The following is a 23,888-nucleotide window of genomic DNA, read 5'->3' on the forward strand; positions in this document are numbered from 1 at the left end:
CCCAACCCTTGAGCCAAACCCTACTTCCCCATTTTCTAGGGGTTTTTGGAGATAAGAGTCTCAGGTTCTTCTGTGCCTGGACTGGGTTTGACCTTGATCCTCAGATTTCAGCCTCTGGAGTAGCTAGGATTATAGGCGTGAGCCACTGTGCGCCTCCCCTCCCCCATTACACTTTTATTCTTTGAGTACATCTTTAATTCATGGGATTATAGGTTTTTATTCCTCTCAAGAATAATTTCTCGGGGCTGGGAGGGTGGCCTTAGTGGTAGTGCTTGCCTAGCATGCACAAAGCCCTGGGTTTGATTCCTTGGTTCACATACACAATAAAAGCTGAAAGTGGTGCTGTGGCTCAAGTGGTAGAGAACTAGTCTTGAGAAAGATCAAGGACAGTGCCCAGGCCCTGAGTTCAAGACCCAGGACTGGCAAAACAAAACAAAACACAACAGAAAATGGGTTATTGTCTCTCGGGGGCCCAGGGCAAAAAGTCCTTGGCCTGGCCTACAGTAGAATGCTCTACCTGGGATGTGGGGATATTGTTTCCTGGGGGCCTAGGACAGAAGGACACCTGAGGACAAGTGGGTGAGCAAGCACATGGTGCTTTGCTTGACCCTGGGGAATAAGACAGGACTCAGTCCTTCACATGTAGCTAACGTTAGTAAGACTAGTCAATAAGTAAGAGTATGGCCATATGGAAAATGATGCTGCCTCGGAAAGAACAACCAGGGACTATGGTACAGACTACAGGTTAGGTAAGATGAAAACTGAAGATCTCTATTTCCGTGCTATGTATGTAATATGATTCTCTTCTCTATTTTCTAGTTTCTGCTTCCTTGTTAAGCCCTATATAAACTTACCCCAAAATCCAGTCATTGCCACAACCTTCCAGCCTGGGAGTAGACCTGTTCCCTCATGGTTCCTCAATAAACAGTCTTCGCCTGTCGATGATGGAGTCCAGCCTGTTCCTTTCCATTCTCTTCTGTTTTCCTAACAATATACAGTTTATAAGAGTGTTCATAGAGAAAAGGTTTTGCTGATAAATGTTAAGCTTTGACATGCTTACAAATTACTCCTCCAAAGTTGTGTTAATTTACACTCTCCTACAGTATACTGTGTGGGAATTACCAGCTTTTTCACAGATAACTTCTGATCCTCCGTGATAGAGAAAATGTGATTTCACTACTTTGTTCTTCTGTTAGAGAGATTTAGAATATTTTAAAATTTCTAAGCATTTGTTTTTCTTCACTCAATTCATAAGAGTGGTTAAATTGCATCTAAACTGTAATTTTACTGAACATCTTTCCATTCAGAAGGGGTTTTTGTTTGTTTGTTTGTTTTTGCTAGTCCTGGGCTTGAGCTCAGGGCCTGAGCACTGTCCTTAGGCTTTCTCTAGACTAGAGCTATACCGCTTGGTCCCCAGAAGGATTTGTTTTTTTGTTTTGTTTTGTTTTTAATCTCAATAGTCTCTGTTCTTCTTGAACAGTAAAACTATGGCACTCCACTTTTTAACAAATATCAAATTTTCACTTGATAAAATATCATCTGAAACTGGAAATGGTTTCAATAATCTAAAATTATGAACATGACTTAAATCAGAATAAGAATGTAAAACAATTTTTTTGTTATAACCCAGTTTTAGATATAGCTTAAAGAAAGCCTTTTGGGGGCGTGGGGGAGTGCAGCCAGGAGTTTGGCCTAGTGGTAGAGTGCTTGCCTAGCGTGCACAAAGACCTGGGTTCGATTCCTCAGTACCACATACATAGAAAAAAGCCGGAAGTGGTGCTGAGGTTCAAGTGGTAGAGCTCTAGCCTTGAGAAAGTCCAAGGACAGTGTTCAGGTCTTAAGTTCAAGCCCAGGGCTGGCAAAAAAAAAACAAAACAAAAAAAAACAAAAAACAAACATTTTTGACTCAACAACTTCTAACTTAGGCTCTCAGCCCTTTTCCCCAAATCAGGTAATCAGACAGGTTCTAATCACAGTGGTTAACACCTCCACCCCTGAAACTTCACACATCTCTAGCCTCCAGCTACACTGGCAGAATGTTGACCATAGCTGTCGACCCCCAGGCTATATCCAGGGGCAGCTGCAGAAATGTCCCCCCAATGGCACCAGGATGTGACCTCATGAAATTGCTTATGATAAGGCTAATGGCAAGTTTAGCCTCTGTGAATCAGCTCACTTGCTTGTGAAGCTGCCTCACCATCTGTGTATGTTTTTTGTTTTTATAAACTCTGCCCTACAAAGGGCCAAGGCTGCTCTTTGTTCTGAGACCCTAAGTCCAGGACAGGACAATTGCTGGCCAGCCAACAAACTCCCAAGCTTGTCATCTGTAACCATGCCTCTGGGGACTTTTGTGGGTTTTTTTTTTTTTTTTGGTTGGTCATAGGACTTGAACTCTGGGCCTGGGCACTGTCCCTGAGCTCTTCAGCTCAAGGCTTCCGCCATACCCCTTGAGCCACAGTGCCACTTGTGGTTCTCTAATACTTAATTGGAAATGAGAGTTTCACAGGCTTCTTGCCCCAGCTGGCGTTGAACCATGATCCTCAGATCTCAGCCTCCTGAGTAGCTAAGATTGCAGATGGGAGCCACGGCACCGGCTCTCTGTGGACTTCCTGACTCTAAGATTATTTCATTTGTGTGTATGCATTTATTTTTCTGTTAGTTTCTAAGCATAACTATCTCTGATTTACTTGCTATGTGGCCTTTTATAAATGTTACACTTTTTTTTTTTTTTTTTTTTTGCCAGTCCTGGGCTTGAACTCAGGGCCTGTGCACTGTCCTTGGACTTTCTCAAGGCTAGAGCTCTACCACTTGAGCCTCAGCACCACTTCCAGCTTTTTTCTATGTATGTGGTATCAAGGAATTGAACCCGGGTCTTCGTGCATGCTAGGCAAGCACTTTAACCACTAGGCCAAACTCCCAGCCCCTAAATGTTACACTCTTGAAGGTAACATGAGCAAGAAATTAACTGAAGATGTATGTGAGGAATGTAGCTTCATGCCAATTTTCCTGTCTTTTTTGTTCACTACTCAGTATGTAAGATTTTTCTCATTTGTCTCCATATAGCCTAAATGTGATGGCCAGAATTTACTCACACAAGTGTGGAAACATTTGAATCTGATCGAATGTGACTACTTCGGGTTGGAGTTTCAGAACATTCAGTCCTACTGGGTATGTGCTTTTGATTTTTTTTTTTTTTTTTAAGACAGGCTCTAGCTCTTTGGAGAATGTTTATAATGTACTCAGTGCCCAAAGAGTCCGTCAGAACCTACTTTAATGGTATCAGTTGTTTGATAATTGGCATGTCCTGACCAAAGCTGTGTTATTAAAATATTTTCAGCTACAAGGAACATATTTTCTTATCGTCTGAATGCATAAAACTAGTTCCTGGGGCTGGGAGTTTGGCCTAGTGGTAGAGTGCTTGCCTAGCAGGCACGAAGACCCGGGTTCAATTCCTCGGTACCCCACATACATAGCAAAAAGCCGGAAGTGGTGCTAAGGCTCAAGTGGTAGAGTGCTAGCCTTGAGAAAGTCCAAGGACAGTGCTCAGGCCCTGAGCTCAAGCCCAGGACTGGCAAAAAAAAAAACAAAAAAAAAAAAACTAGTTCCCTCTCACTCCTCTGTCCAGTTGCACATCATAATGCCAAGGAAATCCTTCCTTTCTCTGTGTCACCACAGCAACCTCTAATGTAACCCCTCAAAAGCCATGTCAAAAGGAGGCCAAGTGTCAGTGGCTCACACCTATAATCTCAGAAGGCTGAGATCTGAGGGTTATGGTTCAAGTCCATTAATTCTTTTTGTTTGTTTGTTTGTTTTTGTTTTTTTGACAGTCCTGGGGCTTGAGCTCAGGGCCTGAGCACTCTCCTTAGGCTTTCTCAAAACTAGAGCTCTACCACTTGAGCCACAGCACCACTTCCAGCTTCTTTCCTATGTATGTGGTACCGGGGAATTGAACCAGGTCTTCGTGCATGCTAGGCAAACACTCTACCACTAGGCCAGAATCCTGCCCCCAACAAGTCCATTAATTCTTTTTTTTTTTTTTTTTTTTTTGCCAGTACTGCACTTGAGCTCAGGGCCTGAGCACTGTCCTTGGGCTTTCTCAAGGCTAGAGTTCTACCACTTGAGCCTCAGCACCACTTTTGGCTTTTGTCTATGTATGTGATACTGAGGAATCGAACCCAGGTCTTCATGCATGCTAGGCAAGCACTCTACCACTAGGCCAAACTCTCAGCCCGTCCATTAATTCTTATCTCCAGTTAATCACCAAAAAAGCTGGGAGTGGGTCCGGGAGTTTGGCCTAGTTGTAGAGTGCTTGCCTAACATGTATGAAGACCCGGGTTTGATTCCTCGGTACCACATACATAGAAAAGAAGCTGGAAGTAGTGCTGTGGCTCAAGTGGTAGAGCTCTAGCCTTGAGAAAACCCAAGGACAGTGCTCAGGCCCTGAGCTCAAGCCTAGGACTGGCAAAAAAAAAAAAAAAAAAAAATTAAGAGCCAGATGCTTGTGGATCTTGCATTTAATTCTGGCTACTCAGAATATTGAAATCTGAGAATTGTGGCTCAAGACACACCAGGCAGAGAAGTCTGTGAGGCTCTTACCTCCAGTTACCTAGCCCAGCACCCTATGCAGAGCCACAGCCTTGAGTGGAAAAGCCAAGGGAAAGCACAGGTCTCTGTGCTTAAGCCCCAGTACAAGCACACCCCAAAAGATTGTTAGAAAAATTTATCTTAATTTTAAAAATTTTATAGCATATGTATCAAGTGAAATTAATATATTCTTTTCTGTTACATCCTCTTTAGATTTGGCTTGAACCTATGAAACCCATCATTAGACAAGTACGAAGTAAGTCCTTTACCTCTAAATTCTGGCTACATAAGATGCCTCGTGGGTGGATATGGGTAGTGTTAGGTCTGCCTGGTAGAACATCCTCTCCCCTTCCTCTTTACCTAGCTGTCACTCACCTGACTGTGAGTCAGCAAAGGACACCAGACTCTGAGGTCACTTTGCCATTTGCTGAACCTCACTGGTCATGCCTCCCTCAGACAGTGAAAGCTTCCCCAGGTTCTGAGATCACTTCTGCCTCCTGCCTTTCCCTTTGTTTTCACATAAGATGGAAGTGTGTGGGAAAGAGAAAGGAAGGAAAAAGAGACCAAAAGGGGAGGGGACTTGCTGAGCCGGATCATATGGAAAAAGGCAGAAGGTGAAAGTGGTCTCAGAGCCTGGGGAACCTCTCATTGTTCAGGGAAAATTACATGTCTGTGAAATTACATGTTCATGTTATGTTGTATTGTATGCCTTCATGGTTCTAGTTCAGTGTACTAAGTGGTAAATGACATTTTCCTTTCAATAACAGAATAATGAAGGTTTTCAAAAATGTTTTTATTACTATAAGAATAGTATACTTTAGGCTAGGAGTTTTGCCTAGTGGTAGAGTGCTTGCCCTAGCATGCATGCAGACCCAGGTATGATTCCTCAGTACCACATACATAGAAAAAAGCCAGAAATGGTGCTGTGGCTCAAGTGGCAGAGTGCTAGCCTTGAGGGAAAAGCCCAAGGACAGTGCTCAGGCCCCGAGTTCAAGCTCTAGGACTGGCAAAAAAAAAAAAAAAAGAAGAATAGTATACTTTAGCCAGGTGCAGTGGCTCACACCTATAATCCTAGCTTCTCAGGAGGCTGAGATCTGAGAATTGTGGTTCAAAGCCAGCCCAGGCACTAAAGTCCATGAGACTCTTATCTCTAACCACTAGAAAACCAGAAGTGGGACTGTGGCTCAAGGGATAGGGCGGTAGCCTTGAGCTGCAGAGCTCAGGACAGAGCTGAGGCCCAGATTTCAAACCCCACAACAAGAAAAAATAAAAAGTATACTTTACCTTTTGTTTTGTTTTCCTGGTCCAGGGCCTTGCACTTGAGGTCTGGCTCTATCTCTGAGCCTCTCTCTATACCACTTGGGCCACAGCGCCACTTCTAACTTGTTTGTTTATATGGTACTGAGGAATTGAACCCAGAGCTTCATGCAGGCACTCTACCACTAGGCCACGTTCCCAGCCCACTTTTATCCTAGTATTATCAACAGGAATATGGTGGAGCTTCTAGCTTCAAGAACTTTTCTTTCTGCATTGTCTTTGAACCACAAATCCTCAGATCTCAGCCTCCTGCAAAGCCAGTATTGCAAGCATGAGCAACCAGTACCCACTATTTCTTTTTATTGTTTCTTTTTGGCCCAGAGTCCAAGCCCTAGGACTAACAACAACAACAAAAAAAAAAAAACAGTGGATGCTAGTTGTTCATGCCTGCAATACTGGCTACAATCTGAGCCAAACTCCAGGGGTTTGGCCTAGTGGTAGAGTGCTTGCCTAGCATGGCCGGGTTTAATTCCTCGGTACCACATATTTAGAAAATGCTGGAGTTGGTGCTGTGGCTCAAGGGTAGAGCTCTAGCCTTGGAACAGCCCAATGACAGTGCTCAGGCCCTGTGTTTAAGCCCCCACCCCTTAAAAAAAAATGGCTTAATCTTGGCCACTTTTTTTTTTTTTTTGGCTCAGGCTAGTGAAGCTAGGTAAGCATGCTACCACTAGGCTATGCTCCCAGCCCCTGGTTTGATCTTTTGAAAAAAAAAAAAAATTTTGTTTTTCTTGTAGGGCCAAAGAATGCAATGCTTCGCCTAGCTGTAAAATTTTTCCCACCTGATCCTGGTCAATTGCAAGAAGAATATACAAGGTAAATAACTCACATTGAACTTAAACAGGTCTTGTATTCATTGATCTGTGTTTAAGAACGAATGAGCCAGTATATACATAACAACAAGTAAATGAGAATAGTTAAAAGAAGCATTTTAGCAGTTGTTTATTACACAAATGCACAGTAGAAGAAAGGTTTATTGTACAAACCTGCAAATAAAGACTGGAATGTAACATTAAGTGATATTGAGCCAGCATTCTTTCAGATGAGTTTAGAGTTCTGCTTGTGAGTAAAGTTTATAGATATTTTGCTCATGCATGCGTTTTTAAAATCTGTGTACTTGGAGAAGTAGCACTGTCTGATAGTCCTTGTGAATATATGCAGAAGAAATATCTAAAATAATTTCTTCTGTGCTATTCTTTTTCATGTTTGATTTTCTGCAGGAATTATTGAAAGAAAATATTAGCAGTAATTATCTGGTCAAGGTTGGAAAATTTTCTTCTTGTATATTTTATTCTGATACATGTATTAATTTTTGATACATTTGGTAAATTTTTATTGTTATTACAAAAGATATACAAAGAGATTATAGTTACAAAATGGTTCCAGGTAATGAGTGACTTTCTTTTTGGACAATGTCACCCATCCCTCACTCTCTCCAGCTTTTCTCCCCCATCCCTATCCATATGTTGTATAGTTCATTTTCAGCTTAATGTCTAGTGAGTACCCCTGCTGATGCCAAATGTTCACCCTTTGTCCTTCCATTCCTTCTCTCCCCCTTATCCTCCCAAAGTCACGCATTAATTTTATAGTAAGGAATGAAGTAGCAACCCAAACACTTACCAGCAAAACAGAAGACGATATTGTCATAGTAGCTGTAGAATGAACCACAGCAGTGTCTTACTGTGCACCTCTTAAAGGCTTCTGCGGATTTTGGTAACATCACACGTTGTGGGTTGTCAGCTTAAAGGAAACGGAGAGAAGCCATCAACTCAGCACCTCATTTTTAGATTGAGTGGACAAATTTTCAGGATGGCAAAAACAAAAACAGAAGTTTATGAGTAAGCACAGAACTTACCTTTGATACTATATTAAATGTTGGTGGGCTACTCTGCAGTTCCTTTGGAAGGACTTTATTTTGAGGCAATCACTTTTAAATGTGTATTCTAGAAAATCAGAGCTAACAGAAAATGTTGGCTAGGATTCTGGGCCTAAATCTTAGGACATAAACTACAGACTTTTTATAGTTACTTTCTCTCCCTTATTTTTATATGAAAAGTTATTTTTTATTATTGATTACAAAAGCACATTTAGGCCAAACATGTTGGTTCATGCTTAATTTCAGGTATTTGGTTTTATTTATTTATTTTTCTACCAATACTGAGGCTTGAACTCATTGCCTGAGTGATGTCCCTGAGCCTCTTTGTGCTCAAGGCTGGTTGGTGCTCTACTACTTGAGCCACGGGACCACTTTTGACTTTTTCTGTTTATGTGGTACTAAGGAATTGATCCCAGGATTTCATACATGCAAGGAAAACACTTGACCACTACGACACAGTCCCAGTCCTAATCTCAGGTATTTGGGAAGCAGAGGTAGGAAGATCACAGTCAGAAGCCAGCCCTGGATACAAACATGTGACCCTATCTGAAAAAACTAAAACAACGGGGGCTAGCGAATATGACTCAAGTGGAAGACACCTGCCTAGCGAGTGCAAAGTCCTTAGTTCAACCCCAGTACTGCACACACACACACACACACACACACACGCACACACACACACACACACACACACACACACACACACACACACACACACACACACACACACACACACACACACACAAAATAGGCTGGGTGCCCATGACTCACACCTGTAACCCTAGCTACTCAGGAGGCTGAGATACAAGGATCGTGGTTACAGCCAGCCTGGGCAGGAAAGTCCATGAGGCTCTTATCTCTAGTTAACAGCAAGAAAACTGGAAGTGGAGCTGTGGTTCCAGGTGGTAGAATACTAGCCTTGAGCTAAAGAGCTCAGGGACAGCACCCAGGCCCAGAGTTCAAGCCCACAGCCAACAAAAGAAAACTCTGCAAAGAAACATCCATAGCATCTGTAAACAATGGGGAAACTGCTATAGGAAGTTTACAGAAATGGATCTGCTGGATATCAGGTTTACACATCTTAAATTTTAAGAGAACTTGTAATTTTTTTTTTTTTTTTTTTTTTTTTTTTTGCCAGTCCTGGGCTTGAGCTCAGGGCCTGAGCACTGTCCTTGGGATTTCTCAAGGCTGGTGCTCTACCACTTCAGCTTCAGTACCACTTTCGGCTTTTTTCTATGTATGTGGTACTGAGGAATCAAACCCGGGTCTTCGTGCATGCTAGCTAGGCAAGCACTCTACCACTAGGCCAAACTCCCTGTCTGACAATTTGTAATTTTTAATGGGTTTCTAGCTCTAAGAACTTAATATATGCTCATTAATTAATTAATGGTAAAATAATGCACATGTAATATTTCAAAATGCCTCTTCTAGGTACAGTCCCAATAATAGTGTTTCAGAGTGCCTGTTTCTAAAAAGATCAAAAATCTATTCCCAAATATTAACCAAGACTAAATATCAGTCTGTTAAAAGTTTTACAAGAGGGGCCAGGAGTTTGGCCTAGTGGTAGAGTGCTTGTCTAGCATACACAAAGCCCTAGGTTTGATTCCTTGGTACCACACAGAAAAAGCCGGAGGTGGTTCGATGGCTCAAGTAGTAGAGCACGATCCTTGAGAAAGCTCAAGGAAAGTGCCTAGCCCCTGAGTTCAAGCCCCAGGACTGGCAAAAAAAATTTTTGCACAAGAGTGGAATGTCTGTGGCTCATACCAGTAATCCTGGTTACTCAGGAGGCTAAGATGTAAGGGTCACAGTCCAAAGCCAGCCTGGTTAGGAAAATCCATAAAAGCCTTCTCTCCAGTGAAATACCAAATAAGTTGGAAGTAGAGCTGTAGCTCAAGTGATAGAGCGCTAGCTTTGAGTTTAAAAAAAAAAAAAAGTTCAAGTCTCAGGACGGCCACACACACACACAGCTCCACAAGCACATTTTGGATTATATTTTAATTCTACTTTCCTGCTATTTTATTCAGTGAGTTCAGCTTTATAATATTTACTTGTGAACTTTCTTATTGAAGGTATTGCTGCAGATAGTGATTGTGTGGTTATATGTTATGCCTGAAAAGGCTAATTTCTCTTTGTATTGTTCTTCTGGCAGTGCTCTAATGTGTGTGACTCAGCCTGCTGAGCCAATTTCTCATCTGACCTTTGCTTGCTCTTGGCTCTTTGCATGAAAGGCCTTTTATAACTTTGCTGGTTTCAGGAGGGCCCTGCATTTTATTCACTGTGGGTTGCTACCCCTTCCAGGGTATGTTTGCTCTCTCCACTGGCTGATGTCTATGTTACATTCCGAAAACTTGTGGGGTTGATGCGTCTTGTGTTACATTACCTTCTAGGTACTTGTTTGCCTTGCAACTCAAGAGGGACCTCCTAGAAGAGCGCTTGACCTGCACTGCCACCACTGCAGCCCTCCTCACTTCCCACCTTCTGCAGTGTTAGTATCTGTGCCCTCAGGGTAGCATGCACAGGCCACAGAGCTGATGCACTTAGTTCACACATTCAGTATATTCCCGATAAGCCAAAGTGTAACTGCTGTAAACTCCTGAAGAGCAATCTCTGCGAAGAGGCTCAGAGACAAAATCTGTAGCCACATTGGTTATTTTTCATTGTCTCTCATTTATATAATTATGTTTTTGGTACAACTAGAGATCAATCTTAAGGCCTCACAACATATTAGGCAAACACTCGACCACAACTTTGACGTTTTAGACAGTGTCACTCTATCGCTCAGGCTGGCCCTGAACTCTCAATTATCTTGCTTCTGAGTGCTGAGGTTATGGCTGTGTGCCACAACACCTATCAGCCTTAATGCATGTTGACAACAATGCAACTTCAGGCAAATTCTCAGCATTCCAAAAAGGGGTCTTTCTGGGGGTGAAAAACAGTCACCTCTGACTAGTTCAACATTAGCCATCAAGGGAAACCACCCCTTCGGTATCTCACTTGAAGCAAGATAGAACAAAAGGAATGAAATTCCTTTTGAATTCCTAATGGAATTAATGTCACTTCAGACATACACTATGGGGGAGAGAGGGAGCCCAAGAAGGCATAACAGGATGCATTTGATCCAAGTACATTATATGCATGTATGGAAATACCACCATTGTAACACTAAAACACTAATGAAAAGTGAAAAGGACAGGCCCAGTGCCCATAGCTGACTACTGTAATCCTAGCTACTCAGAAGGCTGACATCTGAGGATTACAGGTCAAAGCCAGCCCAGCAGAAGAGTCCATGAGACCAATCTCTAATTACTTATCAAAGCCAGAATGGAAATGTGACTCAAGTTGTAGAGTCCTAGCTTTGAGCACAAAAGCACAGAGACAGTGCCCAGGCCCTGTGTGAAGCCCCAGACCTGGGGACTGATAACCATCTGTAACCATAGCTGGTAACAGAGCTGAGAATTAAAGCTACAGGATTGAAGGCAACCAGGGCAAAGTTGTAAGACTCTTGCATGCTGCAACTGGTGACCTGGCTCAAGTGGTAGAACGACAGACATGAGAGAAAAAACAGAGTGTGAGTCCCTGAGTTCAAGTCCCAGTGCTGGGCACACTCGTGCATGCACACATATTTGTAGCCTTAAAATACAAGAAATGAGTAGATTTTTCAAGAAATCAGAAAAGTTCTGAAGGTAAATTTATTTAAAATAGATTGTTTTGGAACAAAATATATTCGCTTGATCACACAAGCAGCAGACAACTTATGGAGTGTGGCTTTGAAAGGTAATGAGCACATTAATGCGGGTGCACAGTGGCTCACGCCTGTCATCCTAGCTTCTCAGGAGGCTGAGATCTGAGGATCAAGGTTCAAAGCCAGCCCAGTCACAAAAGGACCTGAGATGCTTATCTCCAATTAATCCCTAGAAAACAGGAAGTGGGGTAGGGCGGTAGCCTTGAGCTGAAGAGCTCAGGGACAGTGCCCAGGCTGAGTTCAAGGCCCATGACCCAGAAATAAATAAATAAATAGCACATTAATTCGCTGGGAAGTGGATGGAACTAGAGCAAATCATATTGAGTGCAATAAGTCAAGACCAAAGGAACAAAGGTGTATGGTCTCCTTGATATATGGATATTAGATCCAAACAGTACAAGAGCGATGACTCAATACAATACTCAGGTACTCAATGTCACTGACATGAACTTGGAGATATAACTACATAGATATATAAATCTATGGTGGTATATGTATTCTATAGATATATTGATATACATATATATATGACATACAAACAGCTTAATTCCAGTTTTGTTCTTAAATTTATGTGCCAGTGATTGCATATAAGAGATTCCATTCTTGAATACTTGTTTGTTAAACTTGATATTTGAAATATGATGTAAAAAAATCAGTGTTGGGCCGGGAGTTTGGCCTAGTGGTTAAAGTGCTTGCCTAGCATGCATGAAGACCCGGGTTCGATTCCTCGGTACCACATACATAGGAGAAAAAGAAAAAATCAGTGTTAATAAAATCCTTTAATAAAAAAAAAGATAATGAGCACATGAGCCCCAGGTTTCCCCTTCACCCTTCTGGCGCCCCTCAGTAGAATTTTTTTTTTTGATCTTTGTTCTCCAGAAATGTTTTTTAAACCTTTTACGTGACTTTGAAAAATATAAAATGTTTGGGAAAAAAAAGTTGAAGTTTTTCTTTTATATACAAGCCCTCTACCATTTGAGCCACACCCTAGTCCTTTTTTTTTAGGGGGGGGGTCACAGCGCTTGAACTCCACCTGTGAGCTGTCCCTGAGCTCTTCAACTCAAGGCTACTGCCCTACCCCTGTGCCTGAGCGCTGTCCCTGAGCTCTTCAGCTCTAGGCTACCTCCCTACCCTTGAGCCAAGCCCCACTTTCTAGAGGTTAATTGGAGATGAGTCTCAGATCCTTTTGTGCGCGGGCTGGCTTTGAACCTTCATCCTCAGATCTCAGCCTCCTGAGTAGCTAGGATGACAGGCGTGAGCCACCGCGCCTGGCTTGCTTTAGTTATTTTTCATATATGCTCTTATAATTTTGCTTAAGGCCAGTCTTGGATTGCAGTCCTCATTCTCCTTCTTATAGCTGGGATTTTATTACATCATACATATGCATCTCTACCAACATGCCTAATGTGTTCTTTGAAATAAGGTCATGTTCACTTCCTTCTCAGGCTGGCCTTGAACTATGATCCTTTCGTCTCTGCCTCAAATATATGACTTCAAGCAGGGGCACCAATATAGGGGCAAGAGAGCTGAGGAGGGACGGGAGGGCTAGAATATATTACTGCCAACTTTGGGTGATTTTTTTAGATGTTAATTTATACATTTGTATATATAAGTGCTTGTCATTTCAAAACCCGAATGATTGGCTTTTTTTGCTTCATCTCAGCTGAAGTAGGAGATTATGATGAAACTCTGGATCGAGAGCACCTCAGAGCCAACAAGTACTTGCCTGCCCAGGAGCGCCTTTTGGAAAAGATACTGGACTTCCATCGAGGACACACGTAAGTCAGCTGGAAATGGCTGCCGGTGTGTGGCTAGTGCAAGAAGGCCTCCGTGGTGTATATGCAAGGGAGAACTGTTGTTCAAGCGCCCATAGGATTTGGATAGAGGTGACACCCATTACTCCTGGTCTCAGACACACCTGCTGGCAGATGACTGCAGCCCAGGCTCCGTGCAAAACACTGCTTTAGGAGGGGCAGCACGGACACCAAGGCCTGAAAGGGGAACTGAGTGCTCTCCCTGGGTAGAAGCTGCTGCTTGCCTGGGAGAGAAGGTGTGCGTTCTGTGGCCCTGTGGTGTGGCAGGAGTCACAGTGGAGAGCAGCCCCACTGTGGTGAAGTAGGTCCAGGCTGGCTTCAGCCCCTGTGGAACATGGGGAACCGTGCCGACCGCCATGGCCCTTGAATGCTGAAAGACCTGGCAGTGGCACCCTCTTCAGACCAAATGGAGATGCGGATGGGGAGAGGCTCCTGTGGGCCCTGAGCGCAGGGCAGGGTTTTAACAGAGGAGCTAGGCCTCACCACATGGCTCTGGAAGGCTGTACCTTCCAGAAAGAGCCCATGCAGTGTGTCAGGTAATGGATGGGTGAAGCTGTACTGGGACCATTGACAGACCTTGTATAGCTGAGTGCCACTCCTAATCTTGGTGAATGAGGAAGTAATCCAGACAGAGCACTTATCTGGGAGCAGGGAGAGTAGTGGAGCAGGTAATTCTGGCACCAAGGTGACATTTGATGTGAGTAGAAGTCCCACTGAGACAGGTGGCCCGAGACAGTGCTTACCCTCAATTAGGTACTATGCCAAGCACTTACAGACCTTCAACTCGCATGGATGCAGCATGTGAATTGTCACTGGTGTCCGTCGGTGTTTGTAGCCAGGTTCTACTTACCTTGAGAAAGCTACTGGCCCCAACTCCAGAGAGGTCTAGTTGCCTTTGGCTTCACCTTTTGCAAGCCTTGGATTTCCTCCATCTTGTAGCAGGAAAGATGCTGCTGTTGGGGGCCAGGAGTTTGGCCTAGTGGTTAAAGTGCTTGCCTAGCATGCACAAAGACCAGGGTTCGATTCCTCCGTACCACATACATAGAAAAAAAAAAAAAAAAAAAAGATGCTGCTGTTATGAATGCTAGACCCTGATGCCCTTAGGGGGAAAAAAGGTGGAGCCAGGTGCAATGGCTCATGCCTGTAATGTTAGCTACTCAAGAAGCTGAGATCTGAGGATTGAGGTTCAAAGCCAGCCTGGGCACCGAGATCCAGGTCCGTGAGACTTTTATCTCCAATTAGCTACCAGAAAACGGGAAGTAGCACAGTGACTCAAGGAGTAGGATGGTAGCCTCAAGCCGAAGAGCTCAGGGACAGCACCTAGCACCCAGCCCCACAATTGACAAAAAAAGAAGGTCCTCTCTCAGGTACATCTCAGGTACAGAGCCTCTTCCTGGTTCAGATTTATTCCTGGATAAGGACAGATTTGCCTCCTTGCTGTAATAAAGAGAAGGGAGAAAATGACTGGAAGATAAATGTATCAAGCTTCGTTCTGTGAAATGTCCAGCTGAGATAGCAGCCCCAAGTGGACAGGTAGATTTAAGATTCTGGGAAGAGGGGCCGGGAGTTTGGCCTAGTGGTTAAAGTGCTTGCCTAGCATGCACTTTAAGACCTGGGTTCGATTCCTCGGTACCACATACATAGAAAAAGAAAAAAGCCAGAAGTGGTGCTGAGGCTCAAGTGGTAGAGCTCTAGCCTTGAGAAAGTCCAAGGACAGTGCTCAGGCCCTGAGCTCAAGCCCAGGACTGGCAAAAAAAAAAAAAAAAAAAGATTCTGGGAAGACTATTGTCCTAAGAAATCAGGCGTCTGTAGTTAGTCAACAGTGGAAGTCCCAGGAGGCTCTGAGAAGTCCTCACTAACTTCATTATTCCTTGAAGACTGCAAAGTTCAGACATTAGTAGTAAGAACAGCTAACACACAAAGGAGGGCCAAGCTGGTGCACTGGGCCATAGGGAAAGCTTCCTTGGCTATATAGCACAGAGAAAGGGCCAGCCAGCTTGAGTTTTACGTGCCTATACATGACTACTTGCCCCGAGCGGAAAGTGCCTCTGGGGATTCATTTTTGGAGGTTTCTCAGTTTCAGCAGTTTAATGAAGATCCTAATAAAATGCTTGGTTCTACCCTAGAAGAAAAAGGTTGCTAAGAAAAGATCCCACGTGGTGCATTCAGGCAGTGTGCATGAGTGCCCCTCAGTAGGGTTCTCGCTACAGCTGCCTAGAGGTTGCTCCGTGGGCACTGACCACTCTCACTTCTCTCTGCCGGTGACAGAGGTGGTGAACTGGACACATGGTACATTGAGAGATCTTTACACAGATAAAACCAACATCGTTTTGGCAACAGCACTGTTAATTCACTTCATAATTTCAGTCTCATAAAGAATGTATTCTAATGCTTTCTAAGTATGTGTTCTGAAAGTACCTTAATGTTTTAAATTGAGCTTCGTAAGGCTCCATGCTAATCTGTGACATTTCCTCTGACAATAATAGCTACATGCTATTTTTGCATATAACTTGTCGTTCAACTTGTTGTTGAAAGACTATCTGGTGAATGCTAAGGAAACATTGTACTGTTGTAAGTGGGTTAAAATAGGACAGAGGAATAGATGCAAACGAAGCTGTTTTTTTGGCCTGTATATGTGGTATGTTGGTTTTGTAGGGGGAAAACAAAGAGGCAGTGAACTTTTTATCCTCTATAAACATTCCTTCTTAGTTTGTTGGGTAGTTTTATTTTGCTGTTTTCTCTATCACTTCTCTAATATATTTTAGCTTTCTTAGAAACCCACTGTTTCAGTAATAGAATAAACTGCCTATCCTTTTAGGGGCCAGACACCTGCTGAGTCAGATTTCCAGGTATTGGAGATTTCGAGAAAGCTGGAAATGTACGGCATCAGGTTTCACACGGCTTCTGACCGGGAGGGGACCAAGATCAACCTGGCAGTCTCTCACATGGGTGTCCTTGTATTCCAGGTAGGTAGAAGAGACAGGAAGGGGCCAGAACCCATGGCCACAGCTGCCCACTGCAAGTTTTACTCTGGCTCTTTTTCCTGACAACAGTCTGTGTGGTATAATGGTGGTGAGAAATGTGCTGGGTCCTGAGTGCCTTGTGATGACGAGGGCTCAGGGCTGGCACAGGGCCACTGGGCTAGGAAACAAGCTTGGTTCATTGTGCAAGGAGCAGGTACAGCCTAGGTGGGAGGCAGAGTACATGCTTTCTGTACTGCCAAAAGGGCAGGGTCTCCTCTGTGTGGTGTAGGTCAGAGGGAAGACACAAGGCATCTCCCTGAAGGGCAGGCTTCTGGGAAACCTGCAGCTAGAACATGAACTGGGCCTGTATATGTCAGTTTGCCAATACTGGGGCTTGAAATTAGGGTTGAGCTCTGTCTCTTACTTTTTTTCTCTCAAAGCTCTGTCTTTGAGCCCCAGTTTTAGTGGCTAGAGATGAGAGTCTCAAAGAATTTTCTTGTCCAGGCTGGCTTCGAACCATGATCCTCAGATTTCAGCCTCCTCAGTAGTTAGGACTATAGGCGTGAGCCACCAGTGTCCAGCTAAAAAGATTTTCAGAAAACACAACCCAAGGGCCAGGAGTGTGGCCTGGTGGTAAAATGCTTACCTAGCATGCAGGAAGCCCTGGGTTCAATTCCTCAGTACCACATACATAATAAAGTGCTAGCCTTGAGAAAACTCAAGGACAGTGCTCAGGCCCTGAGATGAAGAAAAAAAAAAAAAAACAAGAGCTCTTATATTCAGTGTATAAGAATTAAGGAGACAATACAAGCGCCAGAGGAAAGTGTTAACCTGAGGGAAAAGTTCTATTTTGAAAATATTTGTAAGTTCCAAGTAGAGCAAATGACCAGAGATTGCTAAAGATCATCAGGATGAAATTTTGTATTTCTAGGAAAGAAGGTAAAGGAGGGGAGGGGCGAGGAGTAGGTGAAGATGCTGGGTGAGTTAATATATCCTTGGGTGTGTCGACAACTCCGGGAGCTAGAAGGCAGCATGCTGGCCGTGATTGGGAGACAAAGCAATTATTCCCTGCGATGCTTTTTCTTCTTGGTACCACTTCCAATTTTCTGGTGGTAAATTGGAGATGAGAGTCTCACAGACTTTTGTGCCCAGGCTTTGAACTGTGATCCTCAGATCTCAGCCTCCTGCGTAGCTAGGATTACAGGTGTGAGCCACTGGTGCCCGGCACTCTGGACGTATATATGTATAAATGGGATCATGTAATCGTCCAGCCCTTTGCTCCCAGCTGCTGGCTCTTGTCCTCAAAGCTCATTTATGTTGGGTTTCACTCCTTTTATAGCTGTCTCGGACACACCCATTCCTTACCACACTGTTTGGAGAAGAGAGAAAATGGGGTTTGAAAGCAGCCATGTCAGAAGACCACATAGATGCAGTCACATACAGGAGAAGTAGGATCATAAGGAGATTTATCAAGGGAGTGGCAAGGCCACCTCTGTCACAGGAGTGGGAGCGATGTGGTACCTGTCCCTATCTAGGGGCTTCCTTGTAACACCGGGGCTAGAGGTGGGAGATACTTTGCAAGGGCAGGTAGAGCTGGGCTGACCTATCCCAGAGAAACTGGCTGGAGCTTCAGGTGTGGATGGAAGGTGTTGCAGCTGGAGGCAGGCACGAGCTGCTCCAGAAAATGAGTGGCAGAAGGCTGAGGATCTGAGATAGAGGGAATGCTATCCAGATAGTTCAGCCTCTACGGAACTATCAGGATAGCACCATCATACTTTAAACCTTTTTTTTAAATATCTTTATTATTATAGAGGTGAGGTACAGAGGGTTATATTTACATGAGTCAGGTAATGAATATATTTCGCTTTCTTTCTTTCTCTTTTTTTTTTTTTTTCCCAGTCCTGGGGCTTGAACTCAGGGCCTGGGCACTGTCCTTGGACACTTTTGCTCATGGCTAGCACTCTGCCACATGAGCCACAGAGCCACTTCTGGCTCTTCTGTGTATATGGTACCAAGGAATGGAACCCAGGGCTTTATGCATGGTAGGCAAGCACTCTAGCACTAGGCCACGCTCCTGGCCTGTATTTCCTTTTATGCAGTGTCATCTGTTCCTTCATTCTCTCCAAGTCTTTCCCTCCTGTCCCACCCCTTTTTGAATCTTATGTTAAGCCAACCACGGAGGCTCACACCTGTAATCCTAGCTACTCAAGAGGCTGAGATCTGAGGATCAAAGCCAGCCCAGGCACAAAGGACCTGAGATCTGAGATTCTTACCTCCAGTTAACCTCTATGGCTAAGTGGGGTTCGGCTCAAGGGTTGGGCTGTAGCCTTGAGCTGAAGAGCTCAGAGACAACACCCAGGCCCAGGAGTAGGGTGGTAGCCTTGAGCTGAAGAACCCAGGGACAGTGCCTATGCTGAGTTCAAGCCCCATGCCCCCCCCCCACACACACACAAAAGATGAGTCTTAAGATTATTTCAAGTTCATGGAAACACTGCATGTGCTTAATAACCCCCTCCCCTTTTTTTTTTGGCCAGTCCTCAGGCTTGAACTCAGAACCTGGGCACTGTCCCTGAGCTTTTTTTGCTCAAGGCTAGCACTCTACCAGTTGAGCCACAGAGCCACTTCCAGCTTTTATGTGGTACTGAGGAGTTGAACCCAGAGCTTCATGCATGCTAAGTACTCTACCACCAAGCCACATTCACAGTTTTAATAAACATTTTGTGAAGAGATAATCTGAGGCTTATTAAATATCCTTTGCTTTTCTCCATTCATTGCAAAGTTAGGGCACTGTGATGACTGCTGAGGACAACTGCAAATCCACTCCTCCTGTTCTGGCCAGGTGATTTCCCCACCAATCATTGGACCCACATTTTCAAGAATCTATTTCTCTCATTTATTTGTTCATTTATTTACTTATTTAGTTGTTCATTTTTTTCACTACCAGGATTTAAATCCCGGGCTTTGTTCTTACTTGATTTTCTTCCATATAACTGGCACTCTACCAGTTGAATCATACCTCCAGCCCAGATTTTTACTAGCTAACTGAAGATGGGGTATTGTGGACTTTTATGCCTAGCCTGGCTCTGAACTTCAATCCTCCTGATTTCAGCTTCTTGAGTAAATGGGATTATAAATGTGAGCCGTTTACACTTGACATTTTAATTTTTAGATTGTTGTTCATATGGTTCCTGCGTCAGATAGGTTCCAGCATCATTTTGATATGTCCCTTCATGTTTTGGTCATTTGTTTTCTCGTACAACACATACTTAACCTACTCTGCCCTGGCCAGCTGTTTCTCCCATTTTAGTGGAGAATAACATTTTTTTTTGCCATCCCTGGGGCTTGAACTCACTGATTTGGGTTTTCCTCAAGGCTAACACTCTACCACTTGAGCCACAGCACCACTTCTGGCTTATTCTATGTATGTGGTACACATATAGTCAAACCAAGGGCTTCATGAAGCATGCTAGGCTCTTACCGCTAGACCACACTCCTGGCCCTGGGAATAACATTTGGGAACCAAGATCTGTAATCCCAGTACTTGGTGCAGAGTCAGGAAAGTCAAGTTTCAGGCTAGTCTGAGCTATTAAGTGAGACTCATCAATCCATAAGAATCCAGGCACCAGTGGCTCACACTTACAATCCTAGCTACTCAGATGGCTGAGACCTGAGGACTGGTTCAAAGTATGCAGGAAAGTCTCTAATATGCTACTCAAAATGGCACACAGGGGCAGTGGGAGGTTCTTCCAGGCTCTGAGGTCATCATGGCAGCCTCTCCTCCTGCCCTCTCCAATAAACTCAGAAAAAAAAATGGTGGTATGCCTCAAGTGATAGAGTGCTAGTCTTGAGCAAGAGAAGTTTAGGGACAACACCCAGACCCAGAGTTCAGGCCCATGACGGAGAAAATAAGACATCCCAGGCACAAGTGGTATATACCCGTAATCCGACCACTACTTAGGAGTTTAATACCTGAGGATCGCAGTTCAAGCCAGTCTCAGCCGGAAAGTCTATGGGACCCTTATCTCCAATTAACCACCAGCAAACTGAAAGTGGTAAGAGTGCTAGCCCTGAACCAAAAAAAAAAAAAATTCAGGACAGCACCCTGGCCCTGAGTTTAAGCCCCACAACTGACCCCCCCCCCAAAAAAAAATCCATAGGAAAAAGAAAGAAGTAGGAAGGGGAGGAGTGGAGAGGACAGGGGAGGAAAGGAGAGGACAGAGTCGGGAGAGAACAAGATCTATGTATTTGTTGCTTAGTGTTCCTATTGCTTTGGGGGTGTTAGAGTGTCATCTCCCCAACCCTTCTCAAAGCTGCACATACTCAGTGTACCAGCTTACATACCTGCATTTGTTTCTCTCTGTCCATCTATAGATGGGGAAGCTGCAGTCCAGCCCAGTCATCCAGGGGGGCTTCTTTGGGCTTTCTTACTTTCCCACAGAAAGAAACCTGATACCATGCCCAGTCCAACCACCACCACCCCTCCCATCTCCCTTCCCTTTGCTGGAGTGGACTTCAAATGTGCCATGTTAACATTGCTTTGTGTTGTTTTTTTTTAAATATAATAAAACCCTATCAAGCCAAGCCATCATTCTAAAGCAGCTCAACATGTTTCATTTTAACATTTTAATTCAGAGCTATTTCAGATCAAGTGGCTTAATGTCAAGTTGCCATTTCAGTGCAGCAAGTTGCCATGTTGTAATCTCTACTTCATGAGAAAAGGACTTTGTGTTTATGTTACAAATGTGCCACCTTGCATTTGCCTTCTGTATTTTAGGGAACTACCAAAATAAATACCTTCAACTGGTCCAAGGTCCGTAAACTAAGCTTCAAGAGGAAAAGATTTCTTATCAAACTCCACCCGGAGGTCCATGCAAGTATTATTATAAGCAACTTTGTAAATGAGAATACCATTTATTCTGCTAAGCTATTGAAAGGATTCTAAAGACTATTTTGTAAGTCATTTCAGCCTTTGGGGTCTGGAAGGGGGAGGGAAGTAGTCGAGATGTCACACTGATCTCTGGGTCTGTACCCATGTAGCCATGCAGGCCTGCGGAGCTTCTGGGAAGGCACATGTCGGACGTGCCCCCAGGGATGGCAGAGCAGGGGTGCTGCCGGTCAGAACTTCAGTACCAAATACTCAGAGTGACCTGAAACTGCTGTAGTGAGGAGGGGTGAGAGCTGTGTTGAATGGGCTGAGGGGCCTCTCCACATCCCCCGGTCTAATTGAAAAAGCCCTGAACCCGGGGCCTGGGCACTGTCCTTGAGCTTCCTCAAGACTAGAGCTCTACCACTTGAGCCACAGCACCACTTCTGGCTTTTTCTGTGTGTGTAGGTGGCACTGAGGCATTGAACCCAAGGCTTTGGGCATGCTAGGCAAGTACTCTACCACTAGGCCAAACACCCAGCCCCTAATTTTTGTTTTTTGTTTTGTTTTGCTTTGCTTTTTGAGACAGTCTCAAAAATTATCTAGGATTGTATGGTCCTCCTGCCGCAGCCTCCTGAGGGCTGGGATTGCGGGCAGGTACCCCCGTGCCTAGAGATAGAGGACTTCTTTATAGTTCAAGTCGTTCTTCTGTGGATGAAAAAAAATAGGAATGACAGACACAAAATGCAAATCAAAGGCTACTTTTTTCCTCTGCGAGTAAGACGTTTTCTGAAGTTATTCTAAGTTAGAAAAGAAAATTACTGCTTATTTTGCAAAAGAAACTGTTACTTGAAATAACACATTTCAAAGACTAGAGACATGTTTGTGTCTGTAATTGGCAAAGTTAATGTTCTATATCCCTAAGTGTCTAGGTTATTTTTAAGACTAGGGAAATCAAAACATGACAGTGTTTGGATAGAGGAACTTGGTAATATCAGAAGGTTCAGAAATTTCATTATCTTTTGAGCTCAGAATTTCATTTCTAAAAATTTATGTGAAGGAATAGCCATAAGAGAACGTGAATGGGAGGTGGGGGACCCGCCGGGAGTGTGGCCTAGTGGTAGAGTGCTTGCCTCACATGCATGAAGACCCGGGTTCAATTCCTTGGTACCACATACATAGAAAAAAAAGCCAGAAGTGGTGCTGTAGCTCAAAAGGTAGAGCTCTTAGCCTTGAGAAAGCCCCAGGACAGTGCTCAGGCCCTGACTTTAAGCCCCAGGTCTGGCAACAACAACAAAAAAAGAGAAAAGTGGGGATTTCCTATTTGTGAACCTGAAAACTACATCTCCTGAATATCCAAAAATATATGTCACTTGACATGGAAAAGTACCGTAGTTTACAGGTAGGCAGAGTAAACGTAAAGATGTACTCTGAATACTATTAGTTGTATTCAGTTTTTTCAAGAAGGGGCAGCTTCTTTTTTTTTTTTTTTTTTCTTTTTCCCCAGTCCTGGGCTTGAGCTCAGGGCCTGAGCACTGTCCTTGGACTTTCTCAAGGCTGAGCTCTACCACTTGAGCCTCAGCACCACTTCTGGCTTTTTTCTATGTATGTGGTACCGAGGAATCGAACCCGGGTCTTCATGCATGCTAGGCAAGCACTTTAACCACTAGGCCAAACTCCCGGCCCCAAGGGGCAGCTTCTTAATTTTGAATTTTTAAACTGCCTTTTGTGTGATCTGCTTCCTAAATGTGTTTTCTTTAGCCCAGTACTTTATTGTCAAATTTTATATTTGTACCTTTATATTTTGTTTGTAGGGACCCTACCAGGACACATTAGAATTCTTGTTGGGTAGCAGAAACGAATGTAAGAACTTCTGGAAGATTTGTGTGGAGTACCACACCTTTTTTAGACTTTTTGACCAGCCTAAGCCAAAGGGAAAAGCCGTCTTCTTCAGCCGAGGCTCCTCCTTCCGATACAGGTAGGGCTCTGTGCCTTAGTTGTGAGTTGGCTGGCTCTTAGGGATGGAGGGCATAGAATCATATTCACTGGCAAGAGCACAGCAAATAAAACAGGAAGAAAACAAGACACTTTGCGTAGAAAGGTGCTATGGCCAGTAATAGTTACTCAAGTCTATAATCCTAACTGGGAGGCAAAGATTGGAGGATCATGGTTTAAGGCCAGGCCAGGCAGAGGGTTCATGAGATTTCATCTCAGCCAGTAGCTGAGCACAATGGTGCACACCTGTCATCCTCAGTGACACAGGGAAGCACAAAGAGGAGGATCCCAGCCCATGTCAGATATAAATCCAGACGCTACCTCAAAAAAGTATGTATGTATGTGTGCATGCATATTTATGAAAGAGAATGGGCATCTTTTTTTGCCAGTCCTGGGACTGGAACTCAGGGCCTGAGCACTGTCCTTGGGCTTTTTCAAGGCTAGAGCTCTACCACTTGACCCACAGCACCACTTCCAGCTTTTTCTATGTATGTGGTGCCAAGGAATCATACCCCGGTCTTCCTGCATGCTAGATAAGCACTCTTCCACTAGGCCAAACTCCCAGCCCTAAGATGGGCATATTCTTAACTGAAAAATTAAAACGGTAAATTACTGTTTATCCTTTTTAAAAACCTGAATCTTTGTTCACAGTGGAAGAACTCAGAAACAATTAGTGGACTATGTCAAAGACGGTGGGATGAAGAGAACTCCATATGAAAGGTAAAGTACAAAACAA

The 23,888-nt window shown here is 43.9% G+C and overlaps 1 protein-coding gene across 1 annotated transcript in view; it reads left to right on the top strand.

The window, feature by feature from the left end:
- Farp2 (FERM, ARH/RhoGEF and pleckstrin domain protein 2) overlaps positions 1–23,888 on the top strand; it is a 104,799-nt gene that overhangs the window by 40,270 nt on the left and 40,641 nt on the right. The window contains exons 5-13 of the mRNA XM_090355195.1: positions 3,064–3,168; positions 4,798–4,840; positions 6,636–6,714; positions 10,162–10,259; positions 13,180–13,294; positions 16,149–16,296; positions 21,068–21,163; positions 22,972–23,135; positions 23,804–23,872. Of these exons, the coding sequence (XP_090211321.1) occupies positions 3,064–3,168; positions 4,798–4,840; positions 6,636–6,714; positions 10,162–10,259; positions 13,180–13,294; positions 16,149–16,296; positions 21,068–21,163; positions 22,972–23,135; positions 23,804–23,872 (917 nt within the window). The remainder of the gene's footprint in view (positions 1–3,063; positions 3,169–4,797; positions 4,841–6,635; positions 6,715–10,161; positions 10,260–13,179; positions 13,295–16,148; positions 16,297–21,067; positions 21,164–22,971; positions 23,136–23,803; positions 23,873–23,888) is intronic.

The sequence above is a fragment of the Megascapheus bottae genome, chromosome 21 (genome assembly GCF_031878675.1).
Source record: "Megascapheus bottae isolate mThoBot1 chromosome 21, mThoBot2.hap1, whole genome shotgun sequence".
In the NCBI taxonomy this organism is placed as follows: Eukaryota; Metazoa; Chordata; class Mammalia; order Rodentia; family Geomyidae; genus Megascapheus; species Megascapheus bottae.